At 40.5% G+C, this 17,624-nt stretch overlaps 1 protein-coding gene across 1 annotated transcript in view; it reads right to left on the bottom strand.

Annotated features, from left to right (window-relative positions):
* The window catches only part of URB1 (URB1 ribosome biogenesis homolog), a 52,601-nt gene that overhangs the window by 6,950 nt on the left and 28,027 nt on the right, over positions 1-17,624 (bottom strand). The window contains exons 20-33 of the mRNA XM_034060049.1: positions 17,123-17,347; positions 16,400-16,579; positions 14,511-15,366; positions 13,119-13,320; positions 12,733-12,910; positions 11,506-11,564; positions 10,564-10,757; positions 9,254-9,364; positions 9,099-9,162; positions 6,904-7,075; positions 6,242-6,344; positions 1,813-1,973; positions 1,331-1,442; positions 304-410 (exon numbers count right to left, since the gene is read on the bottom strand). Of these exons, the coding sequence (XP_033915940.1) occupies positions 304-410; positions 1,331-1,442; positions 1,813-1,973; positions 6,242-6,344; positions 6,904-7,075; positions 9,099-9,162; positions 9,254-9,364; positions 10,564-10,757; positions 11,506-11,564; positions 12,733-12,910; positions 13,119-13,320; positions 14,511-15,366; positions 16,400-16,579; positions 17,123-17,347 (2,724 nt within the window). The remainder of the gene's footprint in view (positions 1-303; positions 411-1,330; positions 1,443-1,812; positions 1,974-6,241; positions 6,345-6,903; positions 7,076-9,098; positions 9,163-9,253; positions 9,365-10,563; positions 10,758-11,505; positions 11,565-12,732; positions 12,911-13,118; positions 13,321-14,510; positions 15,367-16,399; positions 16,580-17,122; positions 17,348-17,624) is intronic.

The raw sequence follows: 17,624 nt of genomic DNA, 5'->3' as shown, positions 1-17,624 counted from the left end.
ACCTCAGTTGAACTCACCATCAATATTCTAAGCTCAAATACAAATGTAAGGTAGCTAGGGCACAATATTCTGTTAGTTGGGCTTACAGAGCACACACAGCACAACTTGTGAGTTCACTATGTGTTACTATTTAGAAAACAACAAAGAAACCCAGAAATAATACTTCTCATTCCAATATAAAACAAACAAAGACACCTCTAGTTAATTACCTATGGAAGAATAAGATTTCATTGAAGTTTTATGGCTTTTTTCTATTATTTTCTAAAGAAGGAGTAGATAACCAAAATGGGATTCTTACATTACCTCGAAATCGAAACTGTAGAAAAGCTGGAAAAACCCTGGTACTTTCCTCAGGTCCAAATACTGGTGTGACAGAAGAAATCTGTTTATCTTGATATACATGTGGTCCTCTGTGAAGAGAAACAATGGTTACTGTGGAGGAGGACAATGTTCACAAAGCACTACCACGCAATATAAATGGAACACGTGCTTTCCAGCATTTCAGGCAGTTGTGAGAACAGTATGTTAATTATAGTGAGGAAGCCTTCTGCTCTAAGGCTGATGATACTGGGGGCCATCCCTCCTCTTCTCCAAAATGAAAAGCTCATTCAGAATGTGCACAAAGCAGGTGAGAAGATAAATGTTCAATATGGCTCTGATTTCAGCAAACGCAATGTTACTTCAGTAATAAAACAGAAATCTGCAGCAAAGTAAGAGGCAATCTCTCCACATTTCAAGCCTAACACTTAATAATTTTTAACCCACAGACCAGATATGTTGCCCATGAGCAGTGGAACAAATTGCCCAGAGGGACTACTTCTATGATCAGTGTAGAGGGCTAAAGTTTTTATAGGATAAAGCCCTGTGCAAAGTGGGCTTCCCTCATAGCTGGCTCTGCTTTGGGCAGAGGGCTTAGCTAGAAACCTCCCAAAGTCCCTTCCAGACTGAACTACTCCCCAGCACCATGGTTCTCCTTTGCAACAATGAGTTATGTTGATTCAGTATCTAAGGCCTACTGAACTTGGGCCAATCTGCTGAACAGGACTCATACACCTATCTCGCCCTCTGCCCACCTCCACCCCAAAACAATGAGAAGGCAATGGCACCATCCCTGATAGATCAAACTGGTTTTGTACACAAATCAAAATGACACTTCCCACTTCTTCAGTAAGGCAGACTACAGAAGTATTGGAAGCTTTTTCTTGTAACACAGGAAAGCATACTTCATGGCTCCTATCAGCATCCCACTATCTCACCTTCCAGTATTGGTTAAGGACATTATTCCAGTGACTCACTCCAGGAGTACAATACATACAGTAGGTTACCATACCTGGCTTTAGAATCTGCTGTGCCACACGAGCAATGTAGAGGGTCAAAGAGAAGGTAAATCTGAGGTTTGGCTGCCTGATTCCATTTTGCACAGCATCCAAGAGATACAGCAGCTGCAGCATAAGAGCCAAGGGAGAAAAGTTTGAACCATAACCCAACAATGGGATAGCGTGAATACATAAATGAGCTTTTAGGATATTTCACAGGCCATAAATCAAAGAGCTATCCCATCAGGATTTCTATTCCTACAAATAAAATATATACGTGTTTATAGAACACATTTTTCCCCCTTTTTCTGCCCACTGACTGCAAAGGAAGAAACACAAAACAATAGGTGAGAAACAGTGGAACAGAGAATAAAAAGCTTCTTTTAGCCCTGTCACTACGTGCACATAGGTGGGTGAGTAAAGCAGCAACTCTCCCATAAATGTCCATGATCTATAATTTCTAACCTGGCAAACTATCAGCTGAGCTCAGTCTTACCTGACTCTGCTCTCGAAAGCGAGCTCCTTCCAGATGAGAACGAAAGGAAGCCAGAACAAAATATGCAGCTGCTCTCATGTTGGAATCATAGCTGCTAAGGGCAGCTACTGTTAGACCCAGGGCATTGACTTCGACAAACTTGTGACATGCTACTACACACTCTGTGTGGGAAGACGGGGAAATAAAAGAGAAACACCCAGTGCATTATATTGACGTGTCACAGAGTACATAACAACAACGTAATCCTTAAAAAACTTCCATTCACAAACACCAATTTCAAGATCTACCCCTACAAAACTATTACTTCCCTGCTAGGTGAAGGCTCCTTTAAATAACAAATCACTCTGAACAGCTGAAATTAATGTGTTTAGTCTCATTTACATGAGACTAGATGATTCTGTCTGCCAGACCATGCAAAGTTAGGGGAAAAGTCTGTGAAGGAATCACATATTTCACTGTTGCAAGAAAGTTCAGTGCAAAGATCAAGAGGGAAAACTCCCCACCTCAGAACATTTTAGGGGTGCTTGATAAGTCTGTGCCTGACAGAAAAATCAGCCCAGCTGATGAAAAGCCTATCTGCGCTAAAGAGCTGTAATAGCACAGACAGGAGAAGAATACATAAATAAGCTATTAGCCACACCAGTTGTTACTGTGGACACCTAAGAGATTCTGTGGGTAAGGCATGTTCCAAGCAAAGTACTAAACTGTACCCCTATGCCCTTCTGGACAAACAAAATACAGCAATGGACAGTATCCAGCACAAAACCCAAAAACATACCCTTGAATCTAACCTTTATCTTCTAAAGCATTTTGCCATCAGGATTTAGACCTCATTTCAGGGCTGTGTGTTTTACCTACTGATGACTTGATGTAAAATGCCCAGTATTACCTCCATCGCTATTTCTATTCCATTCACTAGTAATGGAATACAATGGCACCTCAGTTCTATTTTAGCAGCTAAAGTGCAGATGTACTGCAGGTCTGAGCTTGGCAAAAAATATTCACATATTTTCTTGTAATTCATGCTGAAAGTCAAGAGGAAGTTTCTGATAAACAAATACTCCTATTTAAGAAGGGGTTGTAGTCTTACTGACAAGTACCTATATTTGGTCCACTGATTTCCTCCCCACCACCACTCTCACACAACTAATATATATGTATATATAAAAATACATATTTATGTAAAAATCAGATTATTTATGTCCCTGCAAAAGCAGGTGTGCTGTTTCTCCCATATTTTCCTCAACTGCCAGAACTCTTACTTCAGCTTCATGCCTGGCAGTTTCATACCCAGCCCTGCTAATTATGGTCCAGACAACAGCAGGGTCTCCACCTCCCAGCACTGCCTCCCAATCAACCCACTGCTGCATGACCAATGCAAAGGCATTACTAAACTACAATACAGATCTTTTCAGTGAGTGGTTTTACAAGTTAATTCAATACTACTGATTACTATACACTTCCCCACACCACGCAACCAAAGCACATCAAGTTTAACTGGCACAATGCAAAACACCTCAGTAACCCTAGTAAGCAAAAAGATCCTCATTTGTTGACATCACTAGATGCTACCAAGTCTCCTCCCGTATCACCAGAGCTCATGCAGATAGAACTCTACCTTCCTCTACTTCCAGGCACTGGGCAAGGCTACTTACTGACTGCCAAAGTAAAAATGGTGAGAGGAGTAGCAACAAGAGGGCAGCAGAAACAGCCCAGAGAGACACCTAATCTATGTCCTCTGCTACCTTCTGTCTGTGGCAAAGCAACTCCACACTTCCCAGTCTTCATGCCAGATGCAAAGGTGCAAGGTTAAGTACTGGGAAACGGACGCTTTCTGTAGAATCCCAAATGAACATGCAAAGAAAACTCGTGTGTCTGCATAGGATTCTCTATTACTTATGGACATCTCATGCAGCCCTGGCCTATACAACAACCCCTCTTCAGCAGAGGATCAAATATGTGTTGTATGCCCCTTCACTGAAAGCCACCACTTGGCTCTCCTTCAGACTGCACCTTCTACACTAACATACACCAACTAGACAGACAAACTGGATCATTTTGTAGGGTGGTACCACAGAGTGAAATCCAAGGTCCTCACTTCAGCAGTAAAGTTCACGCTGGTCATGGAAAGATTTATTTGGAAAACTTTCTTTCACTGCAAACATGCAGTGGCAATATTTTCCATTCAGCTGACCTTGCAGCGTGTGTTCAACAATGAACATAAAATAACAAGCTACTAAATAAATAAAAAAAGCAGCTAATTCTATGTGTCTGACATACAGTTTGTTTAAAGTACCTTGAGAACCATGATGGAAAAGCTTTCCACAAGATGGTTATCTGAGCTAAAGTTAGACAGAACTTGCTATCTGCCCAACTCCAGACTTACTTTTTACTCAGTAAGCATTAAATACTGTGCAATAAGTCTGTGTTTATAAACCCAGCAGTTATACGACATCTGTGCACAGGGTACTGTGAAGGCAGTACAAAGAGCAAATAAATAAAGAGGAATCGGGAATTCCAAGAGCAGCTGACATGGTTTAGGAGCGCCATGGGACTTGAACTCATGAATCACTTGGGCCCTTTAAAAATGCCCCGTTTAGGACACAGACACTCACTCAGCACAGAGCAGCTAAAGGAACTATTTTTCCCCTCTTTGGGTTTAGAGTCAGTCTGTGTTGGGATAGCCACTGCCTCCACAGCTCCGCAAGAACATGATGTGCAAGAGCTCCCACAGAAGTAAGTGGCTGTCCTCACTGGCTGACTGTAGCACTGCTGAGGCTGACCAACAACTACCAAATCCCTCCCATCAGTTAAGGTAGTGGCCAATGATGATGGGTGCATGACAGTGCTTTTTCCAACTATTACACCCAGGTTCAAAAGACACTGTCTGTCCATGCTCTTCATCAAGAACAATCTCCTAGCATGAATTGAATTGTCTACAATCCCTCCTATTGGTGAAACAGTTCTGGTACCTTTTTTCCTCAGTAGCCTAAAAGACAGCTCTCTTTACTGCTGTCAAAATTATATAGAGCTGTTTACAACTATAGCTAAGTCTAGGCTAAGATCACACTAAACAAGTACCATATTGTGAAGGCATAAGTGAACAAAGAAGGACTGTAACTATGATTTCACTGAATTACAGTTACCAGCCTGCCAATTGCTTCTGATATTATTGTGGAAAGCCAAATCCAGCTGTAGCTACACAGTGGTTAACCATAATCAACATGGAGAGAACGGGTTAGGAAATTCCTTACATTTGTCTCCCACTGATCTTTAAGGGCTCTCTACATAGACTGTGCCTGTGAAGTACAGCAGCGATATACATATGCAAAGCAGGGTCATGTCAAACAAGGAAAGTGAGGCTAAGCAAATAGTTTTCAAGCACCATGTAGATCTCGTCAAACTTTCCAACAATTCTGAGCACAAGCCTATTCATGACGTACAATGGTCCCATGCGTCTTTGTCTGATGGAAAATGAGTTGGCTGAAGTTTCCCTGTGCTACAGCCACAGCCTGTAACAGGCCAGATCTCCAGACAACTCAGTCGTGGTTTCCCTCACAGAAAGCAATACCCCTGCAGAGAATCACTGAGGCTTCTGGTTTATGACCAGAGAACTCCTCCAACACTGCAGGACATGCTCTCCAACCTGCACTATCTCTGCCCACCTCTTGCTGAGAGCATAGCTGAAAGGTCCAATCACTGTTCCCAAAAACTCAGGCACAAAGCAGTCCCAGATCAGAGCATTCCTGTCAGCTACAGGTGGGGTGCTGCATGGAACAGCAGCACGGAACATCCTTCCCATACCTCTTTTGATCACTGTATTGCTGTGACACCATAAAAAAAAACAACAACCAACCTTCCAATGGAGAATATTCTCTATTGATTGCTCTTATGCTATTTTATAATTACATTGTGCTGGATTTTCGTGGTATAAAGACTGCTGTTTGATAGAGGACATAAACCTTTGTCCACTTTTTGTCTCTTCCAAGTTATTTCCAGTTCCAGTTCAAAAACCTCTCATCTTCAGATCAGTCCCTCTACATAGGGTTAACTGACCATATTTAAAAGAGCTACAAGGGAGGATCTCTTCATCTGGACATGAGCAGCTCAGCAGGAACGCCTGTCTGCTGCTATGTTGCTCTATTTCTGAGTAGCCAATCTCATTAGATATATTGCAGTATTTTGAAAAGTACTTAAACAAAAACCCTAAAACTTTAATGCCAATTATACCTTATCACCCTTTTAAGCCATTCTGAAAATTACAATACAATGTAGTAGGTGGTTAAATGACTTTTCTTCTCTTCAAAGGAACAAACTTCTCTGTAGTATTACCTCTTAGATTGAGACTAACAGAGCTACAGATGGAGTCCTGCAGCTCTCACAGCAGAATAAAATGATGCTAAGTACCAAAGAGAAACATTCACTTTACCTGGTCTGGTCAGTTCACTAAACAGCTGAAGTAGAAAACAGGGATCATAGAAGTCACCAAGATTCTTGACACTTTCATCTCTATACAGTGACTCTTGGATCTCCTGAAATGAAATCCAAACCAGTATTTGTAAGGAACACTACCAATGTGCAGCTTGGTTTCAAGCTTCCCCAAACCCACTCCATTATGAAGCAGGAGATACTAAACCTTACAAAGTATAATGCAACACAGAATAAGATGCGCTTGTGTTTAAATCAGGCTTTCACTACCAGCATTCCAAAACTACTCCCCCTGAGCAGCATAAACAAGTACAGAAGCATCTTAGCAAACTATACAAAAGACTGAAGAGCCCATTGTCACTGGATCCTCAGGCAGTCAAATTTAACAACTGTTTAAAAGTCAAATTCTGGTCTCACATACATGGCAATGCTGTACAATCACACCTGTCAACAAGATGTGGTTCATATATTGCCATTCATCTGAAAAGTGCACCTAAAAATTAATTCCAGCCCTCCTATGAATTTAAATTACTTTCCTGATGTAAGCAAAGTGCAATGTATCACATGAATGCTAGAAAGAAATTACTAACGTGAAAGACTCTTTTTCTACATTTCTTTCTCCTTCAAAAGAAGGATAATATTCAGCAGTCTGAACCAAAGCACCTGTGATGACAGAAGGCGGCGATGCTGAGGGAAAGACAGAATTGTCTTCATCATCTTTTCTCGATCTAGCAGACAGAGAATCTCCTCCATGCTTGGCTGCTGCCAAAGTGACTTTCCTAGACTCTTGCAAGTCTTGTGATGCTCCACAGCAGCTGGACCCCACAGCAGGATTCTTAAACATTGTTAAAAGTAAAGGCATTAGTCAACAGACTGCTACTACTGAGCGAAAATCAATTACAGAGGATATAAATTAGTATTTAAATTTTCCCTTCATTTGTACTTACTATCCTGTAGGAATTTGAAACTAGGACTTGTTTCCTTGGTAACACCTTTCTCATCCATCCAAAAGCTTTTCAAATTCAATCTGAGGGTGTCTCGTTAACTATTTCCTACTCTGTTAATCTAAGTCAGAACTTATTTTCTCAGTAAAAATGTTTTTCTTACTTAAGCTATAAATGCAGGTAAGTATAATAGCAGCTGCATGAAGAGACAGTGATCAAGACCTGGTCAGACAAGGTTGTCTCCAATGCAATTGGTGTTTCAAACCAGCATCACGGCAGTTGAGTAAACTATAAATCCTTACTCTTCTCCTCCAAGTCGTTCCTTAGATCCAACTTACTCTGCCATTGTGCTTAAAGTGCTATTGATATTGTCGTTTATTACATGGGCGGTACCAGCAGCATGCCTCATGCTGTTAAGACTTACTATCACCCAGCCCCTGAAGGCTCCCATTCATAACACAAGTTGGGCTTTGTTGGGTTGCCTGTACAGTATGTATCTTGAACATCCTCTATATTCACTGAACACCTCAGTGCTGGGATCAAGTGTTCAAGACCAGGTTGGATGAAGCCTTGGGTGATATGGTTTAGCGTGAGGTGTCCCTGCCCATGGCAGGGGGGTTGGAACTAGATGATCTTGAGGTCCTTTCCAGTCCTAGCTATTCTATGATTCTAAGTCTAACCAAGTGTCTGACTACAAATTCACTTCAGGGCATAGTATAAAACTGTTTCTCCTTTAAAAAGGCTAAAAAAGTTTTGGGACCTAACTACCTCTGAAATCAGTCTCCTCCTCATGTAACACCCTCCCACCTGCAAACACTTTTGGTGAAGATTTATGCAAGATGTGGTTAGTGCCAGAGCCCTAGCTTCTGGAAGCCACTTCAGCTCCTTGCTAACAAGACCCTTTATTTCCTGTCCCCTTTCACAGGCTGCAAGGATATCTATATCCTCAGAAAAAGCTAAGGAAGATTCTTAACTCTATGTCCAGTCCTGCTCCAACTGCCTGAGACAGTGCTCTTACACTGCTGTTAATATTTATGTCCACACCTCAAAACCAGAAAAGTGCATTTGAGCAAGGCAGGCCAGAACCATCACTGTATGGTAAGAACTGTTAGCAACAGACTTTACTGTGGACTGCTTGGGCACAGGCCTGAAAAGAAAACAATTATTTTATAAAATACATAGTTCTCTCTTATGAAGCATGTAGGTGCATTTCAAGGTTGCATTATAAGGACAGCTACAGTCCAAACTGGTGAAAGATGAGGAAGGCACTGATCACCATCCCTGGAGTCATTTAAGACATGTAGATGTAGTGCTTAGGATATGGTTTAGTGGTGGACTTGGCAGTGTCTGGTTTGTGGTTGGACTAAATGATCTTAAAAGTCTTTCCAACTTAACTGATTCTATGATACAATGTTAGTACCCCCAAACTAACAATATATGTGTTAATGCAAGAGATTATACATCCTTTCTCCACTGTCATATCCCTCCACTCTCCAACAAAGCACCAGAGCTGAATACCATGCATACAGGGGGTAAGATCATTGAAAAGGGAAAGGGCTGTGCTGAGTGGTGAATCCTGTATCAACGGAAGAGGGAATGGGAAGGAGTCCTATGCTAGCAACTTGAGCTGTGGCCTTCATCTGCAAAGAAATCCCTATAGTGGAGAGTGACAGACTACTGAAATGGGACAGTCCCTCACCCAACCCACGGACACCCAAAAGTTTGGGCAATGCACAAGAATTAGGTTAAGGATAGGAAATACATAGGGAAAATGTTTCCAAGAGCAACATTCATCTCTAGGTTTGACCCTGCCAACTGTTTATCTCAGTTAAAAATAAGACCTTGGAAAAATGACACTTGTGAGACTGCTTATTTGCATGTAGTCAGTCGAACCAAGGAAGGTGGTCAGCTCACCTGGAATTTATGAGACTTTGTTCATTCTTCTCATATAACTGAAGAAGTAGAAGTACCTTCTGATCTGAAACCCAAGATGAAACCCAAAGTCAGTCTTCTATGAAGATGAAAATCAGATCTAGTAAGAAGTACCTCCCCCAGCCTAACACACTTACCTACAGTGCTCAGAGTAGCCCCATAGGAACCCAGCAACACTGCAAGGTGACTGCTCTCACAGAGAGAAGGGTTGAGTTTCACAACTGTCAGCAGTATATCCACCAAGGCCTCTGAAATAAACACAGAGATTGAGCTTTTCTGCTCTCTCAGTTAGACAGCACATTTATAAATACCCCTCATACATACACTCTCTCTAAACAGATGAGAGACAGATCAAATAAGTGATCAGGTTACTCAAAGGCAAATAGGGCATCTGTGGCAGATTCAAGACCTAAATCCATATTTCTTTACTCCCAGTATCTGAAAAGGCACAGGATTTCCCACTAGCATCTACAGGAATATTAAATGTATGTCAAAACAAAAAAGAACATAAAGACAACAGCCTGAATGAATGCACTCCTGACACCAGGCTTTTGAATTACTGAGGTTAGTAGCCTAAAAAAATCCATCTTGCTGCTCTATAGGAATACATTTAAAAGGTAGAACACAGACAGTAAACAGCAAAATCTATTAGTTATTTTAAATTTCACTGAAATTTGTGACTTTACAAGAGCTTTTTGCTTTTTGCAGGTGATAGAAACGTTAAAGTTTGTTTACATGTTGCTCACCAATATACACAAAATTTGTTATCATCCTCCCCTTTTATTGTATGGCTCCTTCAATCACTGAATCTCAAAACCCTCTACAGTGGGGAGAAGCTGAGGTGTGTGTAAGACTAAATGACTGGTTCAAGGTTAGGTTATTTTGCAGTTGGCAGAGACAAAGAAACAAAGCCAATCTTACCCATTAATTAGCACCCAATATATATTATTAATGGAAAGATATTCCTCATGACAGGTTGCAATAGCAAGTACACATCAATTAAATCAACATTTTTGATACAACTTGCAAAATCAACTTAAAATCTTCTGCATCAACCTATTTTAAAATAAGTTTAAATGTTGCACACATTTCTAAGAGAACCTATATGCACTTCAGTGATTGTAGACTAACAGCCTCACAGAAAACAAAAGAATCAATTCAAGATTTCAACATGATTACAAAATAAACAAAACCAACAGACCAAACCAACCCCAAACCCATCTTTCCAATAGTTTTAGAAACATAAGCATTTAAAACCAAGCAGTGATAAAATGAATGTAACATTTGGATCCAAGCAGAGGTAAAACTTAAAACCAAATGCTAGCATTCTGGAATTGTTTAATAGCTCTGCAAGTATGTGTAGGTGGATAGGTGGATGGACAGAATATAATGTGAGAAAGACAAGATTACTAAATATAGTTAAAGAGAAGAAGAAGACAAAAAATACCTCTTGTCTGGATGTTTGTGCCATCTTCTTCTCTTGACCTTAGTATGGTTGACAAAAATAGAGAGTGCTGCATGACCATCATGTGAAGTTTGGAGAGCTTGACTAAGCTCTGACTAAGTGAGGATTCTTTCTTGTATAATAACTGAATAGCAATATTCAGGACTTTCAAAAATGTTTCATCTCTGTAGCGGTACCTTTAGAAGCAAGGATCACAGAAAAGTCAAAACTCTGCCTGAAAAAAGTCTAAGAAATGAGAACTTTTCAAAGAAAGAAAATTTAGTAAAATAAAAACAAATTTAAAATAATGAAAACACATGCACCACATTTCGCTATTTTAATTCTTCTTAAGCTATATTGTTATCCATTCATAAAAAATAAAGGGAGTTGCTGATATGCTAAAGGGTTGTGTTGATACAGAGTCACACTTGTAGCTGCAATGATCTTAACAAGGATTAAAGTTTGACTACTAACCCTTCAGAGAGCAACCCTTCATATTAATACTCCTACCTCCACAGAAGATCATCCTCTAGTATTTTTTATTCCTTTTATTTAAATGGTTTACATTTGAAGGTGAAAGATCTGATTCTGTTTTCATATGAATTGTATTAAATAAGTATATTAACTAAAAAGAAAATAAGTTTCTTCTTCATATGAACATAAGGCTTCTTTATGCCACTTGAAAAGAAGCTAGCCCTGCTATCGAGTTGGCTATGCTGGTAAAGTTAATTGGAGCACAAAATCCAAATCTGCCTGCAGTCGTGCAAGTTCAGGCTCCAATGAAGCCAGTGGTTCAACACAAACTGCATCCTATGAAACAAGGAACGTCTTCAAATCTGACTGAATTCAAGGGAGATAAGGTGTTTCCGGTATAATGCAGGACAAGGCCAAGTGAACAGAACTGTACCTGCTACAGCCATTCTGGTGCATCTCAAAACTACTTACTTGAGTCCTGTCTTCACAAGGTTGTACCAGTCATCTGGGTCCACTTCTTCAACTAAGTGCTGTGCATGTAGGAAGCAAAACCAGATGTTTACATTTAGCACACAGAGCTTCTACAGATCATTAAGATCAGCAATTTTTGTTCAACAGACATACTAACAACATGCAAGCCAAACACTCAGGTGGAATAATCAAAGGGTAACAGGAAACAAAGCTCTTAGATACAACAATCTTACCCCCAGTTAAAATGAAACTGCAAATCTTTTTTTTGTCAGTCCTGGGAGCAAGGGAGCATATGAACTGTATGCAATTAAAAAGCAAGTTAGTCTGTAGGTACCAAAACCCCAGAATCCTGAAATCCTTCATACTCGTGAAGTGTGAAAGGAATAAGAAAGTCAGCAAGTCACAGCAGGAGACTTGGGTATTAGGTTTTTGTATTCCTACAACATGTTTAAGCTAACCAGCCTTTCCACGTGGCAAACAAGGGTGGCTGGATGTACATGTTCTTTACAAAAACTGATCATCCATGAAATGCTATAAACCATCATATTCAATAATTTTTAAGGCTGACAGCTGGACATGCCAATGGGCCCAGTAATGGTAGATGCTAACCTCAGCAGACCTGTGAACACTAAAAGGTGGCTCCTCAGGTCCTGCAAGACCTGTCCTGCACAGTCATGTCTTAAAAATGAGTCTCACCAGAAGCCAGCAAGAGGTCAAAGGCATTTGCTGTCTCCAGAGACCTTTATTTTTATATCTTACATATATCTGCCTACTTTACTGAACTACAAAAAACCCAGTAGTACAGAGGGAATGATCAAGTAGTGTTCTTCATAATCGAAGTCCAGATTTCTATCTATGATCAACTGGATTTCTGTCACAGACTTCAGAGGGTATGGGAAGTGCATCTTGTCAGAAATGCCTTTATCACTTTGGGAATTTTTTGTTTGGTTAAATAAAAACATTCATTGGCAACCTCTGATTTTTAACTCCTGAATACCCCAAACTCTGAATTTCAAAGGGGACTGTTAGTAGAAAGCCATCAAGAACAACTCAAAACTGCTTCTTATCAAGGGCTAAGTTAAGTCTGCAAAAGCCACTGAAAGCCCATAGAATCCATAATTTATAAACTAGAAAACAAAGTTCAATCTATATTTACCCCAGACACAAGAACACAACAATGCATGTATGCAGTCACATTCTGCCAATGCAGCTAAAAAGAAGCCTCACCAATAATTCTTCTAGCCTCAGCAGCATGGGCCTCTCAATCTCTTGCTTGCTTTCATCTTTACTGCTGTTGTACATGACAATTAACCCTTTCATGCAGGCTGATAACAGGCATCTCCTCCAGGAATGCAGCTCTTCAGAGTTTTCAAGCACTCTAGATATGGCATCTGCCACTGTCCAACTGTAGAAAGATATTTATTTCTTAAGGTTGTGACATGCTTTTTGTATATTTTTAGAAATATATCTATTGTTAAAGATGTATTGTATTTGCTGCCAAAGTGTAAAGTGACAGATTCTCTAAGGACCGAATGCTATTACTGTTCACAGTATTTGCCTTCATGCATATCTATCACAACGTGTCCTGAAACAGGGCAGCTGGATTTGCCTACCTCTCGTTATTTTCTGCTTTCTCAAGAGCAGCAGGAAGCTGGTCAATAAGGCTTCTCAGCCCTTTGCTTCCTGTAGATGGCAACAACTTCGACAGAACTTGCAGTTTCACAGTAGTCTCATGTGATGTTTCTGTGTCTTGAAGTATAGTGCAGAGCTCCTTCCACAGAGCTTTCCTCAAGACAGGTGTAACAGCCGAGACAACTGTGGAGAGAGAACAGGGACACAAGTTCCACCATCTAAGTGTGTTAAGCAACAACAGGCTTAAAACAAAACTAATCCTAAATCATGTTTCCAATCAAGGCCCAGATTACTTAGTTCCTCAGAACTGATACTGCAATAGCTCTTAATCTGCTACAGCGAAGTGCACTCTGTACTACTCCATAGCACTACTTACTTACTTATGTATTCAACTTACGTACCAGACAACCACTTGATACACAGGTGACATGGACAACCAGAGCAGACCTTCCTGATAAGAAGCCATGTCCTTGCATGTCAGGAAGGATGAAACTTTACCAGTTCTCTGACCATGGCCTCAAAGGAAATTTTCTCTCACATCAACAGACAGCTAACAGAGACCTTATAAATCAAGTCAGCCAGACAGCAGTTTGCCCTTCTAGCGTTCAAGCACAAAACCACTGGTGTGCATTAGGTGCTAGAGAAAGGCTTACTTCTTTAACCATCTTCTACTTTCCTGTGTGCTGACAAGGTCTTTTGACTACATTAACTTCTAGATAAAGCTAGCCTTCTCCACCAACAGCTACAGTCAGCTTTTTTTCTGTTGCTATTTACACTTCTATGCAATAAGAGAAATGAAATCAAAGTGATTCTGTTGAGTTGAATCTTAACTCATCATTTTACTGCTAGGAAATTTGACAGTCTTGTTCATTTAATGCTGCTGCTGATTTGCAAAGTTTTGGACTGCCAGCTTGGGAAGGCATTACTGTAAGAAGCTATATTTGGGGGTTTATTTTAGAAGAAAGTTTTGGATTCTTACACTTGTGAAAGTGAAAGCTTACATTCTACAAAACCATATAGCTATGGCATTCCACTCACCAGACAGAGTTCTACCTATGCCTGAGAAAAAAAGTTTCTACCTCCCATCTAAAGCAAGATGAGTATGAAGACAGATTTTCACATGCACAAAGTAAAAGGGAAAACTGGACAAAGCAACTGTAAGAGTAGGTTGCATCAGTCTAACAGCCAACCTTCACTACACTCCTTTAGCTTTTATGCTGCAGAGGTACCTATAAGAGAATCATTAGAAGTTAGACACATTAATTTTATCTCCTCTACTTATTGTGCAGAGGATCCAAGACTTCAAGGCCAGTAGAGCCTACATGGGAAATCTGGTCTCCCAAATCACAAACAGTGATCAGCTGTGGCTTTACCTGCAGAAGGTCGAGTTAAATCATACTGGTCTCTGCACTGCAAATACACATCAATGAGTGGAAGAAATCTTTCCAGGTTTTTCTTGAGGTACTTTCCATTGGCATTGCTCAGACACCACATCTCAAACTGCAGCAGGTGAGTCCTAGAGTGTTTTATCAGCATGCACACAATGGCAAGGGAAGTTTCTGACCTCTGGTTAAGGCAGTGAACATGCACCTCTACACTGACTGCATGTGCAAGGACTGGCTCGCTATGGAGTGCTTGAAGAAAAACCTTCTCCAGATCTTTGCTGGCTGATGCTGACATCAATAGTCCCAAAGCTTTAATGTGCTCTGTGGATAACAGTAGTTCTCCCTGTTGCGGCTGCCTTTGGTAGCTCTCTGTGAGGAGATGCACCAAAATCTGTCCATAGAAGCTCAACTGTTTCCCTTTTTTAGGGGATTTTTCAGATTCACGAATAGTCAAGCTCATCTCAGGAAGTCGCAGCATAGTTAAAGTGATCTCCTTCAGCTGATCTGCAGCCATGTATATTTGCAATTCCTCCAGAGCCTCCAGCTGGTGAGACTTCTTGTCAGACACCTGAATTCTGTCCTTCCCGACTGCTTGTAGTTCTTTCAGGACACTTTTTGTGATAGCTTCAAAATATTTGGATAACACATGCTTGTGATCCGTGCTCTGCAGCATCGGGGCACCTGTTTTCAACAGCTGGAGCACACCACAATTGAGGTGAGCTGACAGGAGCTTCACAGCAACAGGGTTTAAACCAGACTGAGGAAGAGAACGTTGTTCTAAAGCCAGGAACCAACTCTCCAGGGTAGGATGTCTGAAAATCAAGGTGAGTGCATCTTCTAGTGTCTGTAACAAACGGTTGTAACAGTATCACTGAATGGAAAATTATAGTTCAGAGGAAAAAATTAATTAAAAAATCATCCATCTGCCTATTTTCCAGAGCTTGTTAATTACAGTTGCAGAACATGAAATTGTCTGTCAACTGGTTGGAGAATAAAAATATTAACAAATTACAAGCACAGAAATACCATTCTTTCAACATTTATGATGTGGGAGTTACGCCTCCACTGAACATTCTCCACATATCTAAGCACATTTCCAGCAGAAAACCATATGTTCTGGAATTTGTTAATACAATTCTATTCTAATCCCCACAAATGCACGGAACACATGAAAGGGGGCAAAATTCACTACTCCAAGTACACAATTTTCATAACCAGGCCTTACACAGGGCTTGGGGAATAGAATTCTTCTGCAAAGGTGAGTGATCTCTGTCAGGAGCAATCCTGACTGTATTCCAAGTCAGAGGTGAGTCTATGGATGACACACCTTGGTCAAATCTCCAGACACAGTAGTGTGGTTAACTGCTGCACCACATGCTCAAAGTTCTGAAGTCTTTCTCCTAGACCTTGACAGCATCTTTCTGCATCAGCCTGTTTCCATTCAATACAACTCTGTGAAATACAGAGTGTATGATACTCTGTTCACTCCCTGCCCTTCCAAGGACCTGGCAAAAGCTGTAGTAATGCTTCTATAAAGCAGTAAAATCCAATTCAAGACATTATAGAGCAAGCATTTGACAGACACACTTTAACCCTAACTGAAATCCTAGAAATCCCCATGACTGTTATCAAGTCACAGCGCTCACAAAGCCTGATCCCCGTTACATCCCCTGTTCTCCATCAGGTTTAGCCAGTTCCATGTTTTGGTGATTGGTGAAAATATAACAACTTAATCTGTGCTCAAAATTGCTTGTGTTTAAGATCATTTGCTGTAGTTAATGGCTCAGCAAAACGTAGGACTATTTCTGTATGGAATAAACCTAATCAAAGTTTACTGACAGGTGAGATTCTGGCCCGTGCATCAGGGGATTTGGTACCTTGTCATTTGAAGACTCCTCTGTAATCAGAGATTCCTCATCCATAAAGAGACCAGATTCAGTCCGTTGCTCTTCTCGTTTCTGCTGATTATTTAACTCTATCTGACTTCCTCGGCACAAACAGCTGTTCAGCAGGTCCACATAGAGGTCAATAAGGTGAGGACCAAAAGTTTTACTAAGCTGTGAAAATAGAGACACCTCAGAACTTGAGAAAAGAGAAGGATGGGAACAGAAGGATCATTATCCAACATGAACAGAAATCAACTAAGAACTTCCCAGATTACAGCCTTTTTTGGGGGAAGGAATCACTCACCCCTGCAAAAACATGATTCTAAGAAAAGTCTCAGGTTGTCAAATAAATATTTAACAGACTTTCATCTATACTTTGACTTCAGCTGTAACACAAACTAGTGAATTTCACCCTCTGGAAAGGCTTCTTACGGAGACCCAGGAACTGGATTAAATCTGGAGTACATATGCACTATGCACCCATCAGTAAGGTAATCCATGCAAAGCAAATCCAAAACTCCTCAACAATTAGGACAGATATTTGTTTACAAATTAGATACAAGTTTGTCTGGTGCTCTACAGCTTCAGTCAGGGCTGAATACACAAAAAAGCTGCAGAACTGGATCCTTAAGTTTTAATAGCCAAGTAAAATTTGTACTTTCTGCATTAAAATAAAACAAATGAACCCCAATATCATCAGAATATTGCTCTTACATTGCCAAAGTTCTCCACAGTGGATTTCAGGTATAGCAACACATGCTTTACTCCTAACAAAAGCTGTTGAGGCGGGAGCTGGGAAGCCAAGTCTCTCAATTTTGTTTGGATATTGTTGTCCAGTAAGGTACTGCTTCCTCTCTCATAGGCTTCTCTTAGCAAAGTTGTAAATACAGAATCCAGGGCCACAACGGGTTCTTTGCATACCCCTTTGGGTTTTTTAAACTGTTTGAAATTGAAAAAAATAAGAGAAAAATAAAAATTAAAATTAATCAAAAGTTTCTCCAGTTCCCTTGGTTTTGAAATGAGCTCTGGGCTGAAACTGCGACTGAAGATTCAGGAGCACACGTGTACAGTCCTGCTATCACAGAGCTATTCAAAAGCGTCCCATGGAGAATATGCACATGGTTACTGCTGGGTTAACATAAATACAGCACCTAGCACAGCTGGTCCATACATTCCCAACCCACACCTGGGTGAACTTCAGCCACCATAAACTGGT

Source organism: Melopsittacus undulatus, chromosome 2 (genome assembly GCF_012275295.1).
Source record: "Melopsittacus undulatus isolate bMelUnd1 chromosome 2, bMelUnd1.mat.Z, whole genome shotgun sequence".
In the NCBI taxonomy this organism is placed as follows: Eukaryota; Metazoa; Chordata; class Aves; order Psittaciformes; family Psittaculidae; genus Melopsittacus; species Melopsittacus undulatus.
Note: the sequence above shows the minus strand (reverse complement) of the source record. Positions and strands in the feature narration are given on the sequence as shown.